The sequence below is a fragment of the Calypte anna genome, chromosome 3 (assembly GCF_003957555.1).
Source record: "Calypte anna isolate BGI_N300 chromosome 3, bCalAnn1_v1.p, whole genome shotgun sequence".
Lineage (NCBI taxonomy): Eukaryota > Metazoa > Chordata > Aves > Apodiformes > Trochilidae > Calypte > Calypte anna.
Genome location: NC_044246.1, coordinates 1,383,173 through 1,409,755, shown reverse-complemented (window position 1 = coordinate 1,409,755; position 26,583 = coordinate 1,383,173). Strand labels below are relative to the sequence as shown.

At 50.0% G+C, this 26,583-nt stretch overlaps 1 protein-coding gene across 1 annotated transcript in view; it reads left to right on the top strand.

The window, feature by feature from the left end:
• The window catches only part of RPS6KA2 (ribosomal protein S6 kinase A2), a 118,918-nt gene extending 92,374 nt beyond the window's left edge, over positions 1 to 26,544 (top strand). Inside the window, exons 11-17 of the mRNA XM_030446676.1 lie at positions 3,298 to 3,362; positions 9,113 to 9,215; positions 10,668 to 10,798; positions 13,682 to 13,807; positions 24,320 to 24,409; positions 25,975 to 26,133; positions 26,515 to 26,544. Of these exons, the coding sequence (XP_030302536.1) occupies positions 3,298 to 3,362; positions 9,113 to 9,215; positions 10,668 to 10,798; positions 13,682 to 13,807; positions 24,320 to 24,409; positions 25,975 to 26,133; positions 26,515 to 26,544 (704 nt within the window). The remainder of the gene's footprint in view (positions 1 to 3,297; positions 3,363 to 9,112; positions 9,216 to 10,667; positions 10,799 to 13,681; positions 13,808 to 24,319; positions 24,410 to 25,974; positions 26,134 to 26,514) is intronic.
• Positions 26,545 to 26,583: the final 39 nt, after the last annotated feature.

Below are 26,583 nucleotides of genomic sequence, written 5' to 3'. Positions count from 1 at the left end.
GGGAAGGTGGATGTGGTCTGCCTGGACTTCAGCAAAGCCTTTGACACCGTCTCCCACAGCATCCTCCTGAAAAAGCTGTCAGCCCCCAGCTTGGACAGGGGCACTCTGTGCTGGGTTAGGAACTGGCTGGAGGGCCGGGCCCAGAGAGTGGTGCTGAACGGGGCTGCATCAAAATGGCGGCTGTGGTGTCCCCCAGGGATCAGTGTTGGGCCCAGTGCTGTTCAATATCTTTAGTGATGATTTAGATGAGGGGATTGAGTCCATCATCAGCAAATTCACAGATGACACCAAGCTGGGGGGAGTGTGGATCAGCTGGAAGGCAGGAGGGCTCTGCAGAGGGACCTGGACAGACTGGAGAGTTGGGATGATCCCAACGGGATGAGGTTCAACATTCCAAGTGCCGGGTCCTGCACTTTGGCCACAACAACCCCATGGGGAGCTCCAGGCTGGGCACAGAGTGGCTGGAGAGCAGCCAGACAGAGAGGGACCTGGGAGTCTGGATTGACAGGAAGGTGACCATGAGCCAGCAGTGTGCCCAGGTGGCCAAGAAGGCCAATGGCATCCTGGGCTGGCTCAGGAACAGCGTGGCCAGCAGGTCCAGGGAAGGGATTCTGCCCCTTTGCTCAGCTCTGGGGAGGCCACAGCTTGAGTCCTGTGTCCAGTTCTGGGCCCCTCAGGAAGTTCAGGAAGGAGCTTGAGGTGCTGGAGCAGGTCCAGAGAAGAGCAAGGAGGCTGTGAAGGGATCCAGCACAAGTGCTGTGAGGAAGGGCTGAGGGAGCTGGGGGTGTTGAGGCTGGAGAAGAGGAGGCTCAGGGGAGACCTCATCACTCTCTCCAAGTCCCTGAAAGGAGGTTGGAGCCAGGGGGGGGTTGGGCTCTTTTCCCAGGCAACTCTCAGCAAGACAAGAGGGCACAAAAGGTCTCAAGTTGTGCCAGGGGAGGTTTAGGTTGGAGATGAGAAAGAATTTCTTTCTGGAGAGGGTGATCAGGCATTGGAATGGGCTGCCCAGGGAAGTAGTGGATTCTCCGTGTCTGGAGATCTTTCCAAAGAGCCTGGATGTGGCACTGAGTGCCATGGGCTGGGAACTGCAGCGGGAGTGGATCAAGGGTTGGACTTGATGAGCTCTGAGGTCCCTTCCAACCCAGCCCATTCTAGGATTCTATGATTCTATGAAATACTCAGACCAAGCAGAGAAGGAATTTAATCATCCAGTTTATCTGATTCTGTGTTTACGTCTGGTGCCCTTGTTAATGATTTAAAACATTTTTCAAAGAATGGACAGGCTTCCTTCCTTTGGTATCCCTTGCTGTGGGCACACTGTTCTTTCCTCAGCCCATGCTGCTCTGGCAGCATTGCTCTGATTGGGATTTCAGATTATGGATGATCTTGATTTTAAATTCTTAAACAAAAAAAACTTAATTGGAATATCCAGGCAAACAAAGAGGAGATGTATGATGCTCATTACATTATCAGGAACTTAGGCCAGGGACTAATTCTTGTTTTTCTCCTAATGCCTGGATCTCCTCAGGCTGGTAAATAGGACTTAAGATGGAGAAGCATGGCCAAAAAATTACAGGGTCAAAGCATGCACCAGTGGGGTCAGAGCAAAAGCCAGATAAATAGTTATTATTGCCTTAATTCTGTGCTCTCAGGGGAGATGCATTCTGCTCTGGCACATAGCTTATAAGACAATGAGGTTTAAAAAGCAAGTTTCACCTTAGATTAACTGTGCATCTTTCTTGTGAGCCTTAGGAACGTGTTTCCAAAAAAAAGCATTAAATAGCATTAAAGGTTCTGAAGCTGTGGAAGCACTAAAGTTTTATTATCCAAAACTAAAAGTCTGGAGACTCTTTCTGCTCCTTCTGAATACCCCAATAACCAGCTTCTGAATTTCCTTTTTTTGCCCCTGTATGGATTCCAAGGCTCCCACTGTCCAGAATGATTCCATAATCACAGCCAGTTACAAAGCAGCCCTTGCCCTTTTTCTGCCTGCAGACACTTCTATTGCTGCACAAACCAATCTTAGGTAATCAAGTTCCTGGTTATTAGCATGAGTCTGCTTTTGTACAGCTCCTTGCCCTCTGTAATGGGCTTGCTCTGGAATTATTGATTCCCTGGGGCCCTCGTGGGGCTGGATGCAGGAATATTTATACACACACCAATCAGTTTCTGGGAATTGGAACTTCACTTCTTGCCAAATTAAGCTATTGCTCTCCTAAATCTCTTTAATATTAAACAAAGCAGAGAAGGAGTCAAGCCCTGGCACTCCTAACAGCTGCTTCTCCCTGTGCCAGGGCTCAGGTGGGAAATGTTCATTTCCCAAATAGATGCCCGTGGTTGTTCCTGCTCACTACAGCCCTCCCAGGGCAGCAGCCATGGGTGAGATTTCCCCTTGGCTCTGATTTCTGTGGGTTTGGGGAAATAAAAAGTAAAATAAAATAATAATAATTTAAAAAACCCCAGCAGCAAAGCACTGAGATGTTTGGGATGGTCTGGAGAGGATGGAGCATTCTCATCACACATAGGTGTTCCCATCAGCCTCCAATAGAGGGACAAGGGAAGGAGGAAGGGACAGAGCAGATGGAGGGCACCAGCAGGTACCTTCCCTCCAGGGAATGTCACCAGAACTGGCAGTGTCTGTGGCACTGATCCCAGCCCCACAAAACCAGCTTGGCCCTGGGGCTCTGAGCTTCAGCAGCAGGGAGCAGGGAGCAACCAGTTTGGTCCCTGGGGTCTGTGGCAAAGGGACCTGCTTTGGGGTCTTCTGTTCAGAGAAGGCAGAAGTAAAGAAGGAATTAGATTCCTCACCAGCTCCCAGAAAACCTTCCCTAAGCAGAGGAATGGACAGAAAATGAAGGCTGAAGGCAAGGTGCCAGGGGGAGTCAGGGCTTTGGTTCTCACTCCTGGTTTGGAGCCAGGGCTGGCAAAGGGGGGACCCAACAACCTGGGTGACCCCAAACCACAGGGAGCCTTTTGGTGTTTGGAGCCTGAGTTTATTCATCCTGCAGCTTTCCCTGGGAATGGGTCAGGGGGAGCAGAAAGGAGCAGCCTGGCCAGAGCCTCAGGACATCCCTCCTGGTGCCTGGGCAGATGCAGCTCCAGCTCCTCAGCCCTGGCACCAGCCTGGATGCTCTCAGCCTGCTCTGGAGCTCCTGCTGGTGCTCTGCTCAGGGCTCTGTGCTCAGGTGGTGTCCCTGACTTAGTCAGAAGACAGGAGGGGGTGGGTTGGGGTTGGAGGAGATGTCTTGCTGCACTTCTCTGAGCACTCCTCATTTTGCCTCTCTCATTCTCTGCCAGGTGCTGGGTTTGATGGAGTGGAAGAAATCAAGAGGCACCCTTTCTTCCTGACTATAGACTGGAATGTAAGTGCAGCAGCATTGCTTTGGTTGGTTAATTTTGATTTATTTTGTTTTTTCTTAGCTAGAATTTTGGTGCCAAACTGCCACACTTTGTAAAGAGCAGCTCAGAGCCTCCAAGAGCCAAAGCTCTCAGGTGTGAGCCTCTGCCTTTGCATGAACACCTGGCAGAATTAGGTTTATGGATGGACTCAATGACCTCAAAGGTCTTTCCCAACCTGAGGGATTCTGGGGTTATTATTCACACAAAGCCCATACATAATGTATATATTCTGTACATAATTATTCTGTACATACACAAGTGACAAGAGCTCTGTTTGGCTCGGATGCTCCTCACAGGGCTCCCTGAGCCTGTCTGCAGGATTCTGCAGAATGCTTCCCACCTTCAGACCTAAAAAAGGTGGTGATGCCTTGATGTGAGAGCTGCAAATCAGATGCTTTAGGTGAGCAGCTTTAAATGGGAGGATTCCTGTAATATTCCAACTGCAAAAGAAAACAAAGGACGGGGCTTGAAGGACAGAGTCCAGCAGGAAGGGCTCTGCTGCTCCAGGTCTCTGTGTCTCTGTTTCTCAGTTTCAATCCTTGTCCCTTCTCCCAGGCTCTGCCAAGCTGCACTAAATGGGAGTTTGATCTTTCCCATTGCAGGGACCTCCAGGAATCTTTTTCTTGGAGCTATTTGCAGCATCCCCATCTCTGCTCTGATACATAAGCCAGTAGTAGCTCTGAGGAGACCCCAATTCCCCTGCTTTATGCTGGGGAAATCATTGATATTTTTTTTTTAACCCCTTCTTGTCCCATTTGGCCTAAGTGACCCCAGGACAGGCTCTTGCCCTTCCCCTGTGCTGCCATTACAGCCAAACCCACCCTAGGTGTGTGTTCAGCAGGGTGAACACACCACTGAGTACCCAGAACCAGCCCAGAGAGGAAGCAGCAGCTCTTTTTACACAGCTTTACAGTGAGCTATCCATTTAACCTCCCAGCTGGCACAGCAAAGCATTGCTCACCCTTCCCAGCAGCCACACTGGGAAACAAGGATTTATTTTATTGCTGTCAGCTCCAGTGCACGTGGCTGCTGGGAGAGATGAGCAGAGACTTCAGCTGAGACCTGCAGCAGATTAAAGCTGCTCAGGTTTTCAGCACCATGTTTTGTTATTTTTTTTCCAATTGACTTCTTGGCAGCCAAACCTGGAGGCAAACACTTTTCCTTCTTTATCAGGATGCCTGCCAGTGCATCCCTGCTCCTGCCTGCCTCCAGAACTGCCTGGTTTCACTTTATCTGACCCGTGGTGTGGGATTTGTTGTGGCTCTTGAACACCTGATCTGGACCCACTCCTCAGCACCAGAGTAAGAGGTGCCCTGGATGCTGCTCCCACTGCTAAACCAGCCAGGTTGTGTCTGACAGAGCCATTCCCCAGCAGCAAAGCCAATTCCTCTGGGAAAGCAGAATTTTTGGTGGCCCACAGAGTCCCTTGGTTTTGGCAGAACTCCTTGATGTGATTTGGGTTGCATGCTGGAGGGCTGGATCAACCAAAGCCAAGCCTGAGATGGTTCTGGATGGCCCAGCTGGCTTCTGGTCTCCTGGTGGATGTTCTGGTGTCCAGATTCTCCTCCCTTTTCTGCTTCTTATTCATCATGACATTCTACATGAAGCCTTGGCATTTATGGAGACAGGAGAGGGGAAAATAGGAAATCCTGAAGTGTTTGAGTGGATGTTAGGAAGAAGTTCTTCAGCAGGATGGTGCTGAGACTCTGGAACAGATTGCCCAGAGAAGCTGTGGCTGCCCCCTCCCTGGAGGTGTTCAAGGCCAGGTTGGATGAGGCTTGGAGCAGCCTGGGCTGGATGAGAGGTGTCCCTGGGCATGGAGCTTGGAGGAGATGATCCCCAAGGTCCCTTCCAAGCTCAGCCATTCCATGATTCTGTGGTTGTGTACTTCATTAGGGTTATTTTCTGTGTTCCTCTACTGCTCCCACAGCCCTCAGCTTTGCAGTCATACAGAGGCCAGGAGCACACCCCTTAGCAGAATGAGGAGCCTGGAGCAGGGAGAGGTTTTTCTCCTGTTTCTGTGTCTGCTCAGTAACCTCATCACAGAGAACTGAGGCTCTGCAGCTTGGGTAGGTGTTCAGCAAAGCCAGTGCTGGGCTCTGAGCCTCCTCAAGACCACCTTGTGATGCTTGGGGATCATCTCATTTCTTTAGGGGACAATTTCATGGCTGCTCTGAAGGCATTGCACGGGTTTTCCATCATTGGAAAATCATCATTTTCCATCCCTGTCCATCCCAGGGATTTCCATCCCTGTCCCCATCAGGGACAGGTTAGGGAAATAGCCACCAGGAAAAGGATGCATGACCATGACTTGGAGCTAGAGAGGGGGGGTGGATTTAATTGCCCTCTGATTCTGCTGTAAGATGTGGCTGTACAGACCCGTTTTAACCCAATCCAATCAGTGCTTATTGCACTGCTGACAGATGGATCATTGCTGCCCAGATCAGTTCCCATCTTTGTGATGTGTTTGCTCCTTTAATCCTCATTTTCCTGTCACTCCTGGAGATCCTGGGAGGCCCATCCAGTTCCAGACCTGTTCCCCATGGAGAGCAGGGACAGGGAAGGATCAGGCACAGATGTTCAGTGCTGGGCTCTGGACTGGAACAAGAAAAAAGGCTCTGATGCCCTCGTTTTGTTCTTCCATCAGCAGTACAGAACCCCTCACACTGACTGGCAGGCAGCAGGGCTTGGACATTGGTTTCTTTTGTTTCTTGGTGGCATCAGGAGCTCAGAGAGCAAGAGGAGAGCTCTCCTGGAGAGATCCTGAGCTGTCCTGGCAGCTGCTGTAGCTGCTGGAACAACCTTGCAGCTGTAGGAAAATGACCCTGCATCAGGATCCCCCTGATCCCAAAGTCTTTCCTATTTTATATTGTCCCCAAGCAGCCAGAACCACCCATGCCCATCAGCACCCAGCTCCAAACACCCCAAGCTGAGCACCAGAGGCACCTGCAGACAGCCTGAAACTTGAGTTTTATGCCCAAATCTAACCTGTGGCAGGAGCTCAGCTCTGTGCCAGTCTCATCTTTAGAGCTACTGTCACCCAGCAGCAAAAGTCCCAATTCCCAGGCTGAAAAATAGCTGAAGGTTCAGCAAGTCCCACGGCTGTCAGCAATTTAGGAGGTGCCCTGAGACAAACTGAACAGATCTTTTGTTCAGTGAACCTGCTGTCTGTCCTGAGGAGGATGGGATGGACAGAAAGGAGATCAGAGGCTGAGATCCTTCTGAGTTTTGTCTCCTTGCAAACCCTTTGGTTCCTCACAGGAGCAGCTGAGCTCAGGTGATTGCAGCCAGGGGCTGGAAAAGCACAGTCTGGTTCCTGGGTATTATTATTATTATTATTATTATTATTATTGTCACTTCTTCCTTCCAGGCCATGCATACAGAATTGCTGTTTTTCATTCAAAATGAAAACTTCTGTGCCTTTTTTTTTTTTCTTTTTTGCAGCCTGGGGCTGTAAGGAGCAGTCTGGGTTTAGCTGAAAGCTGCACTGGAGCTGGAGGAGGTGACATTGGGTGACAAATAGAGCTGGGCAGCACCTGGACTTTCTTCTAGCTCCTGCAATATTAATTAGAGAGCAAACTAAACTGCAAACATCAGTTCTTTAACTGCAGGGTTTTACCAGCAGCAAGAACTGAGCCCAAGGCCTGAGTTCTGCTGGCTTTTCTCTCTGTTGCAGGCAGGAACATTAAGGCATTCAGCCAGGAGAGGAGAAGCATTTTCGAAGGCAGTTCATCCTTTTGGCTGCTTATTGGATTCCCCCTGACAGGTCTATGCATCAAGGCAGCTCATCCCCACACTACAAGTGTATCAGGGCAGCATCTTTCTCTTTCTAGAAGGTGTCTAAAGAATAAGTCAATTCTTCATCAAAGAAGCCCAGCTGAGGAAATGACTAAATAGTTTTTAATTAAATTAAACTATTTCCTATTTCTTGGTACTTGCCAGGCACACGTACCAGGGCATTAACATCTCTGGGTGGGGTTTTTTGGTTATTTTTTTTTTTTTTTTGGCAGTGCATTTTTGTGTAAAGATGCTGAAAAAACTTATCTGCTTATGAATAACAAGAGAGGTGCATGGCAGAGCGTGGTGTTACTGCTCTCCTGGTGTGGTGGGTGAGTCCCAGCTGAGGAGGTGTCCAGATGAAGCTCATCTCAGGGATCTGCATCACACACACACAGACACAGCCTCTCATCTCCTTGCTTGTCACCACCAGCTCCCCCACCACCACCACTGCTCCCCTGGTCCAGCCCTTCCCCTCTTCCTTAGGTTTTCCCTTGGTTCTGTTTCTCTGGTCAACCCTTCAGGCTGACCCCCCAGCAGATCAGACCTCCCCCCCCTGATTCCCCACTGCTTTTGATGGCAACTTCATCCTGACATTCACCTCCCACCCCCTGCCCTCTCACCAGAGAATCCAGCAGCTCAGGTCTGGGGTTGAGACTGGGACCACCAGGCAGCCAGGCTGGCCCAGTGCTGGTTCTGGTGTCCATTACTAGTTCTTGCTGTGCCTTACTGGTTCTTGCTGTCCCTTACTGGTTCTGGTGTCCACTGATGGTTCTGCAGTCCCTTACTTGTTCTTGTGTCCATTGCTGGTTCTTGTGTCCATTGCTGGTTCTTGCTGTCCCTTACTGGTTCTTGCTGTCCCTTACTGGTTCTGGTGTCCATTGCTGGTTCTTGTGTCCCTTACTGGTTCTGGTGTCCCTTACTGGTTCTGGTGTCCCTTACTGGTTCTTGCTGTCCCTTACTGGTTCTTGTGTCCCTTACTGGTTCTTGCTGTCCCTTACTGGTTCTGGTGTCCATTGCTGGTTCTTGTGTCCCTTACTGGTTCTGGTGTCCCTTACTGGTTCTTGCTGTCCCTTACTGGTTCTTGTGTCCCTTACTGGTTCTGGTGTCCCTTACTGGTTCTTGCTGTCCCTTACTGGTTCTTGCTGTCCATTGTTGGTTCTTGTGTCCATTGCTGGTTCTGGTGTCCCTTACTGGCTCTGGTGCCTCTTACTGGTTCTTGCTGTCCCTTACTGGTTCTTGCTGTCCATTGCTGGTTCCTGTGTCCCTTACTGGTTCTGGTGTCCATTGCTGGTTCTTGCTGTCCATTGCTGGTTCTTGTGTCCATTGCTGGTTCTTGCTGTGCCTTACTGGTTCTGGTGTCCCTTACTGGTTCTGGTGTCCATTGCTGGTTCTTGACCCATGATGATCTCTAAAGCAGCCACCACCTCCTCCTGGTATCTCTCTGTGCTCATGGCCATTGCTGTGCTGCAGAACCCAGCCCTGTCCTGGTGTCACCATGGCACACTCCATGCTGCCCAGCAGGTTTCCAGAGGCCTCAGCCAGAATACTGACAGAATCACAGAGTTTTCATGCTTGGGAAAGACCTCCAGAATCACTGCACCCAACCATCAACATCCCCCCAACCTGCCCCAAAAAAACCAACCCTAAAGTCAAACATCAGCATCACCATGCCCTCTGGAGCATGTCCTGGAGTGCCTCCTCTGTACACTTTATAAATACCTCCAGGGATGGTGGTGGCTCCATGAGAATCATTAAGGTTGGCAAAGACCTTCAGGATCATGGGATCCAACCACAGCATCCTCGTTTTCACTCATTCCTGCACGGATGGCAGGGAGCTGGGAGAGGACACCCCAAAGCTAGGAGAGGAGCCTGGCTCCAGGTGCTGGAGGTGCTGGAGGTGGTTGCTGACTGGGCTCTGTTTTTCTCCTTGCAGAAACTCTACAGGAAGGAGATCAAGCCCCCCTTCAAGCCTGCAGTGGGGAGGCCAGAAGACACTTTTCATTTTGATCCTGAGTTCACATCCCGGACCCCCACAGGTCAGTGGGGTGGCAGGGGGCAATGCTTTCATTTTGCCTTCCCCTCCCCAGGCAGCTGACACCTGGTAGGAAGCAAAGACTGGTTTGGGTTTGCTTTTCCCCCTCCCCAGAAAAAAAAATCAGCTCAGAAATGCTTCACCAGCTTCACATTGATTTGTCTTCAGGAGGACAGATTTCACGTTTTTCATAGGAAAAATAACTATTGATTTGCTGCTTTGTGACTCTTCTTTGTTGCTCTGCTTGCATAGCTGGATTTAACCACTGAATTCCCTCCACTTCAGAGGGAATTTTGTATTTTTATTTTGTAGTTTTACCAGTTGGTATGTAATTATGTTTTCCATCCCTGGTTTCTTTAATTATGAAATCCTACAGACTCTGGGCTGCTGGAAGTTAGTACATTGTTTATCAGAAAGAAGATCCATCAAATCAAGAGCAAATAAAGTGAGAGGGAACCTGAGCTCTGCAGTACCCAGCCAGCTACCCAGGAATTCTCACTTCCTTATGAAAACACCTAAAAAAACCAGAACTGAGGAGGGTGATCTCCTAAAAGCTTTGCAGAGCTTTAAGTGAAGTGCAGCTCCTCTGGGTCTGGGAGGATGGGGGGATAGGGACCAGGAGCTGCTCTCGAGTTCCCTCATCCCAAAGGCAGAATCATTCAGGGCTCTTTTCTCTCCAACAATTCCTCCCTTGGATTTGCCAAGGAACAGGTTGCCCAGGGAGGTGGCTGAGGTCCCATCCTTGGAGATGTTCAGGAGGCCCTGAGCACCCTGATCTGATGAGGGTGTCCCTGGTGCTGCAGGGCTTGGACTGGGGGACCTGGAGAGGTCCCTTCCCACCCAGATTATTCTGTGATTCTATGTCAGGAGTAGGAGTGGGGCAAAACTCTCCTTGAGGTTTGGTTAAAACACCCCTAGACATCTTGTTCACCTGGGGACAGCCCAACCAGCATCTTCCCTAGAACTGTTCCCAGCTCCTGAATCAGCTGCAGGAAGAGCACCGTGAGTCCAGGTCCCCAGACGTCACCCAAACCTGGGTCATTTCTGTCACCAGATGTGCTCTGAGGACAGGTACCCCAGTTTCAGCTTCTCTCCAGCCCCTGGACAACCTCTGCTAAGCCAAAGGGCTTGTCCCTGGGCTTTCTCCCAGCCTCTGCCTTCTCTCCCTGCACGGGCTCCTGGCACAGGAGTGTGGGAATGTCTGAGAGTGAACATGCACTGGGATAGAAACCTCCTTACCCAGGAGGAGAGATCCCTCCAGACACCAGCCCTGCACTGCTCCTGTCCAGAGGGAAGGGATGGAGGAGACTCCCCAAAGCCTTGATGTGAAGGTCCATGATGTGCTGCTGACTCTCAGGGCTGGTGTTGTCCCTTCCAGATGCTCTGCTGGTTTTTTTTTTGTTTTTTTGGTCATTTCTGGAGCTCACTGGGCTGTTTCTCTTCCCTTCTCCTGCAGATTCCCCAGGTGTTCCTCCAAGTGCCAACGCTCATCACCTCTTCAGAGGCTTCAGCTTTGTTGCCTCCAGCTTGGTGCAGGAGCCTGCCCAGCCAGATGTGCACAGAATCCCTGTGCATCCCATCGTGCAGGTACTGCTGCTGGGGGCCCTTCCCACTGCCCCTGGAGCATCCCTGGCCCTTCCCACTGCCCCTGGAGCATCCCTGACCTTTCCCAGATGCCCCTGGAGCATCCCTGGCCTTTACCAGATGCCCCTGGAGCATCCCTGGCCCTTCCCACTGCCCCTGGAGCATCCCTGACCTTTCCCAGATGCCCCTGGAGCATCCCTGGCCTTTACCAGATGCCCCTGGAGCATCCCTGGCCCTTCCCACTGCCCCTGGAGCATCCCTGGCCTTTACCAGATGCCCCTGGAGCATCCCTGGCCCTTCCCAGCTGCCCAGGGGAGCCAGGAGATGGGAAACAAGAACCTTTTTCCCTACAGGCTTTTTTTTTTCTTTAAACCCCCAAAGAAATCCTCCCAAAGGAGATAGGAGCCACAGCTCACCACAGCTGGAGGGCAAGGACCTTCTGGTGTCCTGACACCCTCTTCTAGCTGTGCAGCAGTGTTGTCCCTGCAGAGGGGACATGTCATGCTTCCCATGTCCCCATGGAGCATTGCCTTGGTCCAGTCTGTGCTGGAAAATGAGCCCACGATGGGGCTTGGAGCATCCTGGGCTGGGGGAGGTGTCCCTGCCCAGGCAGGAGGTTTGGGTCCTGATCTTTAAGGTCCCTTCCAGCCCAAACCAGTCCAGGATTCTATCAACTGGAGCTCCCCCTGACATGGAGCCCAAGCTCCTGGGTGGAAGAGGCCACCCTGCTCCTGCTGCTCCTGCCCAAGAGCCTGGATGTGACATGGGGGGGGTGGCAGACACTTGGGACTTGGCTGCCATTTGCCCAGAATTTGCTGTCCAGTTGGTGCCATTTAAACCAGAAACATCCCTAGAAAAGCTTCAGGACATCAGAGGAGGTGATGGATTCCTCTGGGAGAGCCCCTGCCTGTGCTTTTCATATTTTTTATCCCTGTTTTTTTACAGGGATGAAATTTAAATTATTAAACTTATTATTGAATTATTAAATTTATTATTAAATTATTACATTTATTATTATCAAATTTGCAGTGGGATAGTTGATATTCCTACAGATTCAAGGTGCAGCAGCAAGTGAAATGTTACCCAAATGCAGCCCAGGAACTGGGTGTGTTCCCCTGCCTTGCTTCAGAGTGTGCTCTGAATGCTTCCACATTCCTGGCTCACCAGCTGGAGGCTTCTCTGGGGCCTTTGCTGGGTGACATTTTCAGACAGAGGATCCCAAAGGGTTTTTAGAGCTGCTGGGAATTTCCTGAGTCCTGGGATGGAACCTGGAGGCCTCAGGTTTGGGTTTTTCCATCTAAGCAGTTCAGCTGCCCAGGCATTTCCCAAAGGGTTTGTGAGCTCACGATGCCAGAGTGAATTCTGTGTCCTTCAGCAAATAAAATGAGAGATTTTAGAGTGCTTTCCCACTCCTTTCACTACCAATAGATCATCTTAATTCAGGTTGCCTTACAACAGGACCTTTCCCTCACAGGGAGATCCTGGAGGAGATGCCCAGGATCTGGAGGCACATCCTAGGGATGTTCTGAAACCTGGGAAGCTACAAGTGGTTTTTTCATTTATCTGCCCTCTGGGTTATGGGTTTATATTGTCAGAATGTGTGGGGATGTCAGGGGATTTGGGCCCACAGTTTCCTGGGAATTTCTGAGAGGAAGAGGCTGCCCACACACCACAAACAGTTTACAAAGTCATGGGGGGGGTTTTGTGCCATTACTTCCATTTTTTCCACGACCTCCATTCCATGTGGAGGGCTGGAAAAAGGTAAAAAGGGAGGGGAGCTGCAGAATTTTTTAACTGGGCTTAGGAAATTTCCAAGGAGAGGAGATCCAGGGATCAGTGTTGGGCCCAGTGCTGTTCAATATCTTTATTGATGATTTAGATGAGGGGATTGAGTCCATCATCAGCAAATTCACAGATGACACCAAGCTGGGGGGGAGTGTGGATCAGCTGGAAGGCAGGAGGGCTCTGCAGAGGGACCTGGACAGACTGGAGAGTTGGGATGATTCCAACGGGATGAGGTTCAACTTTCCAAGTGCCGGGTCCTGCACTTTGGCCACAACAACCCCATGGGGAGCTCCAGGCTGGGCACAGAGTGGTTGGAGAGCAGCCAGACAGAGAGGGACCTGGGAGTCTGGATTGCCAGGAAGGTGACCATGAGCCAGCAGTGTGCCCAGGTGGCCAAGAAGGCCAATGGCATCCTGGGCTGGCTCAGGAACAGCGTGGCCAGCAGGTCCAGGGAAGGGATTCTGCCCCTGTGCTCAGCTCTGGGGAGGCCACAGCTTGAGTCCTGTGTCCAGTTCTGGGCCCCTCAGTTTAAGAAGGATGTAGAGGTCCTGGAGCAGGTCCAAAGGAGGGCAACCAGGCTGGTGAAGGGACTCGAGCACAGGCCCTATGAGGAGAGGCTGAGGGAGCTGGGGCTGTTCAGCCTGAAGAAGAGGAGGCTCAGGGGAGACCTCATTGCTGTCTACAACTCCCTGAAAGGAGGCTGTAGCGAGGTGGGAACTGGACTCTTTTCACAGACGACCTTCAACAAGACAAGAGGACACAGTCTTAAGTTGTGCCAGGGGAGGTTTAGGTTAGATATTAGAAAGAATTTCTTCACGGAGAGGGTGATCAGGCTATGGAATGGACTGCCCGGTGAGGTGGTAGATTCTCCGTCCCTGGAGACATTTAAAAAAAGACTGGATGTGGCACTCAGTGCCATGGTCTAGCAACTGCTCCGGTGGGTCAAGGGTTGGACTAGATGATCTCTGAGGTCCCTTCCAACCCGGCTAATTCTATGATTCTATGATTCTATGATCCTGGGGAAGGTCCCTCCATGAAGGGGAAGCTGCTCCTGGTCTGATCACATCCATGTCCTCATGTCCCTTTTTCCTGTCCCTCCAGCAGCTACACGGGAACAACATTCACTTCACAGATGGGTATGAGATCAAGGAGGACATAGGAATTGGCTCCTACTCTGTGTGCAAGAGATGTGTTCATAAAGCCACAGAAACAGAGTTTGCAGTGAAGGTAAGGACAGCTTCACATCTCCTAAGGACACCTGGAATGAGCTGGCTCTGCCCAGCTGGGCATTGGGGCAGATAGGGGGGGTTTCTTGCCTGGTTCTTTGCTGCTTGTCTTGTTGAGTTGGTTATTATTATTATTATTATTATTATTATTTATTTATTTATTATTATTATTATTATTTTATTATTGTTGTTGTTCTTGTTATTATTATTTCTTTTGGAAGATGCCAGGTTTCAAGGTAAGCCCTGGTTTATTTAAGGCAGACCCTCCCCTCATCGAGGTAAATTCTTGGGATGGAAAACACTTTTACAGACTTGGACAGGAATCCTGCTGATCATTTCACCCCTGTAAACTGTAGATTTCCACAGAACCCACATTGAGTCAGCAAAAGAACATAAAATAATTGTGAATTTTAAAGATTGGGGTTTTTGTTCTCAGGTTATTTAGCTCTGACATTTTGGATTGTGATGAGATGAGATAGATGAGATGAGATGAGATGAGATGAGATGAGATGAGATGAGATGAGATGAGATGATGAAAAAACCCACAATCACCTGCAAGAAGCTTGGGTTTCCTTTTGTTTGCCTGACATTCAGCTCCAACCTGCTGCACAAAGGAGCAACAAGCCCAGGGATTCAAAATCAGGAATTCTGATGTGGGTCTGAGTGTGTCTGGTCAGGGAGCTGCAGCAATGGTACCAAAGCTGCCCCAGCAGCTCAAGAGCCAGAAAGCTGCTGAGATCTGGGATGTGGGAACCTTGCTGGGAGGGAAAAGCTTCAGCAGAGCTCCTTGGATGTTGTGCTCAGAGCCCTGAGTCCCAATCTGAGCTGTGCTGAATAAAGAGGATGGAGCAGAATCCGTGGCTGTGTTTGCCAGGGGCACAGCTCAGGGGAAGAGTTCCAAACATTCAGTTTGCTTTAAGGAAAAGGTGTAAAAATTCAAAGCAAGTTAGAAAAGTATTTCATGGTTTTGTTTTTTTTTTACCCTGAAGAGAGCAAACTGGATTAAATGAGGAATTATCCCATAGGGTTTGAAGAAACACAGAGGGTTGAGTCAGGTCCTCGCAGGCTTTGTGATCTCCTGGGTACAAGTTGCTTTTACCTGAGCATCAGCTCCCTGAAACCAGAACACAGAGAAATGTGTTTCCCAGGCTTCTGGCCCATTCCTGCTCCACTTTTCTTATTTTGAAATCGTATAACAGAAGGTGGCTTCTCAGCCAGGTGGTGGTTTTGCTTTTAAATGAGATGATGAGAGCTGAGACAAGTGACCAGAACTGCAGCCAGAGCAGATAAATGAGCTGCAGGTAGTCAGTACCAAACATCAAACATTTTATTCAGTTTTCTTTGCCATTACAAGACTGACTGATCATGCAGCACCCAGGGAAGTTGTGACTCCTCCCCGTGGCAGCCACAGAAAGCTGGAAACAAGCAATAGGTGACAATCTGTTGATGTCCCAGCTCAGACACAGTTGGTTTTTCTGGGCTAGATGATTAGGAGCATGGAGCTAGCAGCAGGTCTGTGGGCTGGCACCTGAGTGTGCTGGGATTTTCATTGCTAATGAGTGGGAAAATGAGGTTTTTCCAGTGCTCAGGTGGTTTGTGGACAGATGGCATTCTGTTAGTGTAGGTATGGGTTCTGTGTGTGTGTGGTGAGCAAGATGCATGCTGAAGGAACAGCCTTGATAAATCTGGTTTGTGCTGAGCAGTGCTGGCAGTTCTGGCAGTGAAATGCAGCCTGCACGAAGCCACAGCAGAACCATGGAATGGGTTGGGTTGGAAGGGACCTTAAAGCTCCTCCAGTCCCAACCCCATGGGCAGGGACACCTCCCACAGCCCAGGGTGCTCCCAGCCCCATCCAACCTGGGCTGAGACACTGCCAGGGATGGGGCAGTGTCCTTGGGCTTCCTTGGGCAACCTGTTCCAGGGTCTCATCACCCTCAAATTAAATAATTTCTTCCCCATCTCCAACCTCAATCTCCCCTTTCTCTCCAAGTTTTAACCCATTTCCCTTCTCCTCTCCCTACCCCCCCTGTGTCCAAAGCCCTCCCCCAGCTTTCTTGGAGCCCCTTCAGATATTGGAAGGTTGCTCTGAGCTCCCCTGGGAGCCTCCTCTGCTCCAGGCTGAACAACCCCAATCCCTCAGCCTGGCTTCCCAGGGAGCCCTCACTTATTTATTATTTATTATTTATTATTTATTATTTATTATTTATTATTTATTATTTATTATTTATTATTTATTATTTATTATTATTGCTGTTGTTTTGTTATGATTATTCATGATGATGGAACTCCTCAGCCCAGAGCAAAACTCAACCCATGGAGACACTGACACCTCCAGAAGAGTTTCCTGCTTTGATTTCCAGCTTTAGGCAATAGATTTCATGAATCTTTCCTCTTTCTGCTCCTTTCTTGGCTTCCCAGCCTTGATCCTGACAGCCAGGACAGGCAGGAGCCCCAGAGTGACCCAGCCCCAGGTGGAGCCCAGAGCTGGGCTTGGAGATGCTTTTTGGGTTTCTGGGTGCTGCCTCTCTGCCTGCTCCTCCTGCCCAGGTACCCATTGCACTTCCCACTTGATTTTTATTGCAGCTTCTCTCATTTGCTCACTTTCACAGAGCTGCCAGGGTGCAGCACACCCAGTGCAAGCTGGCAGACAGCACAGGGGTGGCAGCTGCTGTTGCCAGAATGACAGATCAGTCCTTTGGACACACAGCCCCTGACTCTGCACAGATCCCTGAAATCACCCTCTGCCCATCCTTTCCTCAGACTTCCCTAAAACGTAACATTCATGGGGAAAAAATCTGGGATTTCAGTCACTTCAGTGACACGAGGTGTGTCCCTCACTGAGGGGCTTTTGGGAGCCCCCCCAGACCCCTCTGCACCTCTAGGCATCCAATTCCTAGATCCTAATATTCCTAAATCCACCCCTGGACCTGCAGGGCAGCATTTCCTTGCACCCTTTTCCCTCTCCTTTTCCATGGCTGCTGTAAAAAAATGAAAAGCTAATAATAAATTCTCCATCCATTCCAGACGTGCCCTCAGGCCCCTAAATGCAATATTTAAGAATTCAGAGTTTTATCTCCACTTCTGACAGGGCTGCAAGAGACAAAAGTGGTTGGAGGCAGCCAGATTTGCTGAGTCTGGCCTGGAAGGAGTGAGTCTGCCTTGGCCAGGGCAGGCACACAGTGGTTTGGCACATCTTTGTATCCTCTGCTTCTGCATGGACAAGCCTCTGAGGCCCTTTTGAAATTATTTTAGATTATTTTAACTCTTTAAAATTATTTTACTCCTACCCTTTCTTCCCAGCTTGTTCCCAAGTGCCTGGCAGGGTTATGGAACAGATCATCCTCAGTGCAATCACACAGCACCTGCAGGATGGGCAAGGGATCAGACCCAGCCAGCACGGGGTTAGGAAGGGCAGGTCCTGTCTGACCAACCTGAGCTCCTTTTATCATCAGGGGACTGCCTGGGGATGAGGGGAAGGCTGTGGATGTGGTCTGCCTGGACTTCAGCAAGGCCTTTGACACCGTCTCCCACAGCATCCTCCTGAAAAAGCTGTCAGCCCACAGCTTGGACAGGAGCACCCTGTGCTGGGATAGGAACTGGCTGGAGGGCCGGGCCCAGAGAGTGGTGCTGAACGGGGCTGCATCAAAATGGCGGCTGTGGTGTCCCCCAGGGATCAGTGTTGGGCCCAGTGCTGTTCAATATCTTTAGTGATGATTTAGATGAGGGGATTGAGTCCATCATCAGGAAATTCACAGATGACACTAAGCTGGGGGGAGTGTGGATCAGCTGGAAGGCAGGAGGGCTCTGCAGAGGGACCTGGACAGACTGGAGAGTTGGGATGATCCCAAGGGGATGAGGTTCAACATTCCAAGTGCCAGGTCCTGCACTTTGGCCACAACAACCCCATGGGGAGCTCCAGGCTGGGCACAGAGTGGTTGGAGAGCAGCCAGACAGAGAGGGACCTGGGAGTCTGGATTGCCAGGAAGGTGACCATGAGCCAGCAGTGTGCCCAGGTGGCCAAGAAGGCCAATGGCATCCTGGGCTGGCTCAGGAACAGCGTGGCCAGCAGGTCCAGGGAAGGGATTCTGCCCCTGTGCTCAGCTCTGGGGAGGCCACAGCTTGAGTCCTGTGTCCAGTTCTGGGCCCCTCAGTTTAAGAAGGATGTAGAGGTCCTGGAACAGGTCCAAAGGAGGGCAACCAGGCTGGTGAAGGGACTCGAGCACAGACCCTATGAGGAGAGGCTGAGAGAGCTGGGTCTGTTCAGCCTGAAGAAGAGGAGGCTCAGGGGAGACCTCATTGCTGTCTACAACTCCCTGAAAGGAGGCTGTAGCGAGGTGGGAACTGGACTCTTTTCACAGACGACCTTCAACAAGACAAGAGGACACAGTCTTAAGTTGTGCCAGGGGAGGTTTAGGTTAGATATTAGAAAGAATTTCTTCATGGAGAGGGTGATCAGGCTATGGAATGGACTGCCCGGTGAGGTGGTAGATTCTCCGTCCCTGGAGACATTTAAAAAAAGACTGGATGTGGCACTCAGTGCCATGGTCTAGCAACTGCTCCGGTGGGTCAAGGGTTGGACTAGATGATCTCTGAGGTCCCTTCCAACCCGGCTAATTCTATGATTCTATGATTCAAGTGGAAAGAAATAGAAAGTTCCCAATAGCAGTATATTGTTCATGCTACAGAAGGCTTTGTAAGACACTGGTAGAAAGAAGAGGTGTGGGATAAAGAAAAAAGAGTGTTTCTCCTCCAACAGACCTCTAACATCTCCTGGATTCTTCTGCTGGAATATTGATCACCTGGGGTCCAGCAGGTGAAATGGTTTTTAATAGTGCTGCCAAGCAGAGCTCTGAGCTCCACGTGGGTGTAAATGCAGCAGCCAGGTCAGAAGGGAAGGAAAGTCAGACCCAGGAATTTCACTCCCATCAGTATCTAGAGAAAAGGAGTCAATTAAGTTAAAAAAAAAAAAAATGCTGGAGCAAATGGGAGGGATTTGTGAGTTTGGAAGGGAGGCTGGAGTGGAAGCCCAGGGAGAGGAAGGGTGAAAACATCCCTGGCTGCAGCCTCCCCAGACATGTTCATTCCTCTTTGCTTTCATTGCCTGATGTGTCAGGAACTTGTCTGATGGACTCAGCTCATGCACAGGGGGGAAATGTGAAGGTTTCAACACCAGGATCAGGCAAGGATTGCATAAATATGTTGCCAGTCTGGCTAAAGTTTAATTAATAATGTTGAGAAACAAATCTCTGCATTTCTGTCTCTCTAAGGAGCTTGGGTATTAGGGAGCTTTGCCTGCAGCTGGGCAGGACAATATCCTGGTGTGGTACCCAGGGGTTAAGGTGGAACATAAATAAATGAGAGAAAATCCAGAGCAGAAAAGATGCAAGATTTACAGGGCCAGCTGTGTCAAGAGAGCTACAAATCCGTGGGATGGAAGGCAGACAAGTCCAGTGGGGTGCAATAAAAACCTATAAATATCTGGGAGGTGATATAAATGATGGATGGCAAGCATTTGGCTGCTAAAGACAGCAAGACAAGACAGAATGTCTTGAAGCTAAAAAAAGGGAATCTGGGGGACAAGAGCAGCCAGCCAGGCAGACTTGTCCAGGAGAGGGCTGGGATCACCTCCCCCTGGCAGCCCCAGAGCTTGGATCTGCCACATGAGCCTTAGGAAAAGCAGGGCCAGAGGGGTAAAACCTCTTCCCACCTTGATAAAGGAGGAATTCTGGGATTTATGGAGCTGGGATTGAGGAAGTCCTGTTGTCCAGACAGTTCAGTAAGAGGTGTTGCTCCTTGTCTGAGGGATGCTGTGGGGTGGCAGCAGCTCTGGGAGGCTTCAGAGCAGACTTAGGGATGAATCTCTGGGCTGCTTTGGGTTTGCAGAGGATGGGGCTGATTCCCAGAGCTCTTTGCAAAGAAAAAAACCCTCCTGATGAGCCCTGGACCTGAGCTGAGCCTGAGCTGGGATCCCAGGTGGATCTGGTGAGGGTGCTCACAGACAGAGCTCCTGGAGATGTGATGGGAGGAGAAAATGACCTGCAGGGAGGTGGGTGAGGCAGCAAAGTCTGGTGGAGAGAGCCTGGGGGGCTTCTTCTGCAAGGAGCAAGGGTGGTTCCTGCAGGCAGGGCCAGTGCTGGATGGGGAATATGGGGCTGGATGGGATCAAGGTGCTGCTGGAGACTGAGGAAAGGAGCAGAGGAAGGAGATAAAAGTGGAGGAATGGCTGTGGGTCCCACCTTACTCAGCTTTGGAGGCAGTGCTGGCTGGGCAGGGGTTGGGCATCCCTCTGGTGCAGGGGTCCCTGCAGCCCCCTCCTCCCCAGCTCAGGGAGCTCTGGGTGCCTCTGGCCCTGGCACAGCTCAGGGCTGTAGGGTGATGGTGTTGCTCACTGCTAACGGGGTTTTCCTGAGACTCAAGACCAGGCAGCAGCCTTCCCACAGCTTAGTGATACCACCTTCCTCTTTTCCAGCTTGCTCTCCAAATGCTTTGGTATTTTGGACAGAGTTTGGTCCTGGGTGGCTCTGTTCCTCTTCTGGGGCTGTTTAAACCCTGCTTCTTCTTCTTGCCTCCCCTCTCCTTGCACTGATTTTCCCTTGTGATGGGCTCAGAAGCTGCTGGGATGGTTTTCCCTGTTGGCAGCAGCAGTGGGACCAGCACTGCTCTTCTGGGCTGGAATCTCAGCCTGCCCCAGGGATGTGTGCCAGGGCTGGGCAGAGCATCCTGCATCCTGCCTCCAAAACCCACCCTTCCTCCCTCAGAGGAGCCTGCCTGGCTGGCAGGGGCCACTGGAGCAAATTCCTGCTTCTGCAGAGCTTAGGAAATAGTTTCTGGTGGGTGAGAGCTGGTGACTGAGTCCTTCAGCCCCAAGTGAGAGCCTGGGAGAGCTCAGCTGGCAGCTCTGTGCTGCAGGATGGGGATGTCTGACCCACACACCCTGAGCTGATGGGCAGCCCCTGCCCATCTCAGAGCATTGCTAATTAGGCCTCTTTCTTCTAATAGTCATTTTCAGTGTTTTCTTGAAAGATTTAAGCCTGGACGAGGGGAATGAATCTCTGGAGTTAATCACAGCTAATAGCCCAGCAAACAGCCCTCAGGGACTATTGGGCTGGGAATAGTTCTCCTCAGAGACAACTTAAATGTGAAATTATCCCATGTCCTTTAAACACTGTTAGCCTTTGGTGCAGTGATTTTCATCCAGCTTGAGCAATTTGACATTAAAAAAAAAAAAAAAGGAACCAAATTAAACCAGATGCTTGGCATCAGCAGGGCTTATTTTCAGAAGGAAATATCACTGAGCTGGAAACCTCTGCAGTTTTTCATCAGCACAGAAGTGCAGAACTCAATCTCTGTGACCCTTTCACTTGGATCCATGCTGCAGATGAAACCTGCCAGGTCAAACCCTCTGCAGGTTGGTGGCAGAAGGGATGCAGAGCCCAACTCTGCTCAGCTCCACCACTGCTGCCTTGAATTTCCCCCTGTATCAGAGCTATTGCCCAGATGGAATGTGCAGAAACACACAAATAATAGGGTTTTTTCCCAAAGCAGACTGGGGAAATGCTTCCACACCCCATTTCTCCATAGCTGGAGGCACAGAGATGTCAGAAGGGAATCTGCACTGGCTGCACTGATGAGTTCCCAGTTTCTGGCTGAAAACATCAGCACTTTCATTGATACTACTCTGATACTCATCACTCCACTCTGGAAGGGCTGAAGAGACAGCAAATCCATGAGCAAAGGAGAATCAGGTGTTTCCTTTCCATGGAGAAGGCTTCTAGAAGGACTTGGAACTTGAATTTTCTTAGGGCTGCCCAGACCCATGAATTAAGGTTTTGGAAATGTTCTCTCCTGCTCCTCTCTTCCTTGCTAAAGAGTTCAGTGCTGTCCTTGGATGGACAATTTTCAAATCTCATGAAGTTCTGACCCTAAATCCTGCTGGAGAAATGGCAGCTTTTCTTTCAGTGGCTTGGAGGGAGGATGTGATGGGCAGAGAACCAACCCCAGGAGAAGGGACACTCAGCACATGCTGAGCCCATTCCACCCAGGAATTCTTTCATCCACTGCTTGGCCAGGTCCTAAGCAGCCCCTGGGGGTCCAATCCATAGGGACAAGTTCTGCTTGGTGCCTGTTTCTGGGTTTTCTGAAGGAGAAGAGAACCCCCCCAGAGCTCTGGGGACATTTTAGTGATGCCTGGGGATGTGTCCAGGGCAAGAGAGGAAGGGCAAAGCAGCACCAGGACCTGTTCCTCAGGGCTGGGAGCAGAGAGAATCTGCTTTATTTGTGTGATGTAAGGTGTTTCCTTGTGTCTTTTATTTGTGTGCCAATCAGACTGAATTTCCTACAGAAAATAAATCACTCCTTGCACAGAGAGAGCTGCAGGAGGCTCAGGAGCTGCCACAGGGAGGAAGGGAGAAAACTCTGGCTTCATGCAAAGCACAAAGTCTCAGAGCAAACAGCCCCAGGGGGACAAGTGCTCTTTGTTACCACCAAAAAAAAAATTAAAAAAAAAAATGAAATACAATTTGAAGTTACATCGTTTTGCTCAGCTTGTAATCAGGGCTTAATGAAGAGTGTCAGTCCCAGTCTGGAATTCAGGCAGATAGATTTAGCTTGCCAGCATCCAGCAGCAGAGCTTGAAAGCTGGTGGGCAGCAAAATAAAAATGAACTGATTCATAGTAATAATAGTAGTAGTTATAATGATGATGATGATAAGAAGAATAAAATAAGAACAAGACAAGAACAAGAATAAAAGAATAATAAGAAAGAATAAGAAAAGAACAAGAAAAAAGGGTAAGAATAATAAGGATAATATGAATAATAAAATAAGAATAAGAATAAGAATAAGAATAAGAATAAGAATAAGAATAAGAATAAGAATAAGAATAATTCTGAAGAAGAGCAGGCAGTGTGTCCTGTGTGTTCCCAGGCAGGCAGCCTGGTGGGAGCCCAGCAGTTCCTCTGTCCCTATCTCAGACATCAAATGCTTTTTTTTGGGTTTTTTTTGCTTTATAACATTGCAGCTCCCAGTACATCCAGGTAGGAAACAAACCCAGAGCTTTTGGTCCTCCCTCCCCAGGGCAGGGGGGGTCTCTGGGCAGGTGAGAGCATGGGGATGGGACATGGTGTGGGACCAGGGCTGGGTGATGGGGGAGGTGTAAGGACCACCACCCACTGGTGTCCACACAACCTGCACTGGTGAGCAGTGGGAAGCTAAAGCTAAAAGCAGCCAAAAGCTAAAAACCTCCAAAAAGCCTCAGCCAAGGCTAAAACCTCCCCATAGGTGGACTGACAACAGAGCTGATACCCAAACCCCAGAGGTAATGAAAGGAATTAAACCCCAGGTCATTAAACCCCAGGGCAGGAGGAAAGCAGGGGACGTGGAAAGCAGGGGACAAAGTAAATCCCCCTGGCAGATCCCTCCTGGTGCCTGTGTCTGGAATTCCCATCAGCTTCCCAGGAGCTGAATTCCTTCAGCCAAAGAAGTGGCCCTGGGGGTCCTGGGGTGTGTGAGAGGTTTTGGTTCAGGGGGATCCATTCCCTCCCTGAGGAACCTTCCCACCAGGGATCCCTTGGTTTCATAGAGGGTCCCAACTACACTGGAAGAATACCACAGTTCTAAAGAGAAATTGCTTTTAGATTTTTTTTTTTCCCACTCAGCTGTTTTTGAGCTTTCTCCTTCATTCACCCAAACGTGGGCAGCTCCTCTCTCAGCTCTGTTGCACTTCTGTGTGCAGTGATTTCACCAAATCACTGACGGGGTTCCCAGTGCCCACCCCAGCCACAAACCTTATGTTCAGGTGTTCATAAAGACATCTGGACTGGTACTGAAATACCCATTAGGCAGAATTAAACCATAAAAAACAAACCTGCATGGAACAGCAGCCATTTGTCCTCAGTAACAGAAAGGAAACAATAATTTCCCTGCAAACACCTCTGTTGTTTTGCTTTTGTGTCTTCTGAGACCTGCTGCTGGAAAACTAAAAAGTTTTCATGTCTCCCCATGCCCTGAGAAGGCAAAAGGTGCTGAAAACAGAAACATCTCTTGTTCATTACAACATGGCCCAAAGAACCAACTGGTTCCCAGCAGCCTCAGACCTCCCCTGGCAGTAAATGTCATTTTGATTTCCAGCAGCCCCATCTGATTACAAACCCCTATTGATCTGTCAGCAGATACACCACCACGTGTCCATCCTCTGACCATGCTGATTTCTGTGTTAAAGAGGTTGTTTTCAAACTGCTGTTACTTTTAAGCTCTGCCAGTTGGTTGGTTTGGAGGTGACACTTGTTGTGACTGCCATTATTTACAGGCAAACCAAACTGAGGCATCAAGAAGAGGTCCTGAGCCTTCAGCCCAGCACCAGCATTGCTCTGCTTTGCTCAGGCTCCCAGCTGCCCTCTCCTGGAATAATGACCAAAGAATCTCCAATATTAATCTGTCTGAACTGCAAAAATGGTTTGGTTTGTGCTGAGTGTTCTGAGCTGGTGCCTGACTCCCCTCTGCTTCCTTCGTTCCAGATAATTGATAAGAGCAAGAGGGACCCTTCAGAAGAAATCGAGATCCTCTTACGATACGGGCAGCACCCAAACATCATCACTCTGAAGGATGTGAGTTGGCTTGGAGAAATCCAGCTTTCTGTGAAGCTCAGGCTTGGCCTTGGACACTGCCAGGGATGGGGCAGCCACAGCTTCCTTGGGCAACCTGGGCACCCAGGGGCTCAGCACCCTCACCCCAAAGAATTCCTTCCTCATGTCCAACCTCCATCTCCCCTCTTCCATCTTACACCATTCCCCCTCATCCCAGCCCTCCAGGCCCTTGTCCATGTGATTTTCCACACTGGATCAGATTCAGAGTGAACAGAACAGAATCCTGCTGGTGCCCAGTGCATCGGGGTTCAGATCTTAGAGAAATAAGTAAAAAACTTCCAGTTTTCCCCCAGGAAAGGTTCACCTGAGGTGTCAGAGAGCAACTTAAAATCTGTGCAAAAAAAAATAAAGGGTTTCCTCTTCCTTTCCAAAGCCATTTAGTGCTGCTGCTGAGATCACCACCTGTTAGTGCCAACCAGTTAAAGATTGATAAGGTTGTGAAGATAAAGGTGAAGGACATAAAGATAAGGAAATGGCCATCTTCCAACTTAGCCCCAAAAATTATGTCTTTTACCTCTTGCAGCTGACACTGAGGGTAAATCCACCTCGCAGCTGATGCCAGGAGTGTGTTCAGCAGAACTGCAGATGCAGGCTGGATGGTGGCACTGGATGCAGGGATCCAACAATTCCTTTAGCTGGTCATGAATCCCAGGGAATTCCTGCTCCTGAAGCTGGGAATTGATACCCTGAGGAGGGGAAAACAGGAACACTGCTGGGAAGGGGGCTTGGGGGAGAGCCAGCAGACACCCACAGGCTGTGTGGTCAGCTCAGGGCAGCTCAGGTCCTGTGTGGACAGATCAGGAAGGAACCATAGATAAAAAAATAACTGGTGATGAAAAAGTCCTTTTTCTGCAGCTGCCTTTCCCTTCCCCACAGCATCCCACCCCAGTGAATCACAGAACCATAGAATCACAGAATCCCAGAATGGGCTGGGTTGGAAGGGACCTCAGAGATCATCAAGTCCAACCCTTGATCCACTCCCGCCGTGGTTCCCAGCCCATGGCACTCAGTGCCACATCCAGGCTCTTCCTAAAAACCTCCAGGGATGGAGAATCCACCCCCTTCCTGGGCATTCCAATGTCTGATCACCCTCTCTGCTAAGAATCCTTTCCTAATATCCAACCTAAACCTCCCCTGGCAGAGCTTCAGCTCTGCCAGGGGAGGTTTAGGTTGGATATTAGGAAAAAATTCTTTAGTCTGTGCCCAGATATCCCACTGATACCTCCCTGACCCCCCCCTGGCTCCAACCTCCTTTCAGGGAGTTGGAGAGAGTGATGAGGTCTCCCCTGAGCCTCCTCTTCTCCAGCCTCAACACCCCCAGCTCCCTCAGCCCTTCCTCACAGCACTTGTGCTGGATCCCTTCACAGCCTCCTTGCTCTTCTCTGGACCTGCTCCAGCACCTCAAGCTCCTTCCTGAGCTGAGGGGCCCAAAACTGCCACCCAGGGCACCAACCCTCACCCAACAGCTCCCAAAGCACCCGTCTGGTTCTCTCTTTCTTTACCTACTTATTCTCTTGCTCCTGCAGGTCTATGATGATGGGAAATACGTGTACCTGGTGATGGAGCTGATGAGGGGAGGGGAGCTCCTGGACCGCATCCTGCGGCAGAAATGCTTCTCGGAGCGGGAGGCCAGCGCTGTGCTCTGCACCATCACCAGGACTGTGGACTACCTGCACTCCCAGGGGGTCAGCTTTGCTTCTCGTTACTCTGGGGTTTGGTTTTGGGGTTTTTTTTTTGGGGGGGTGTCCCCACCAATCTGCATAAAATCCAACTTGAGATAAAACTTTACTGGAAAACAAAAAAATGAGATGAAACAAATGCCTGTGGGTTTGCTTCTCTGAAGTGTAAAAGTGGTTGGGTTTTCCCCCCCCCCCCAAATAACCTCCAAATTATTTCTCTTTACTCATAATTACATTTGTGAAACAGAGGTTATGTAGCCTTTTCCCAAGTGGACTGCAGCCTGAGGTGGTGTTTTCATTCCCCAGCCCCACTGCCTTTCAGTGCCTCCTGTGCCTCGCCGAGTTTTTCATTATCATTTTTCCTTTTTATCCCACTTCTTATTGCAGCCCCCGATCCTTGAGCAGCAGCTCAAATAGAGATAGGTAGCAAAGCAGGTGCTGAGGTATCCCAAGGAG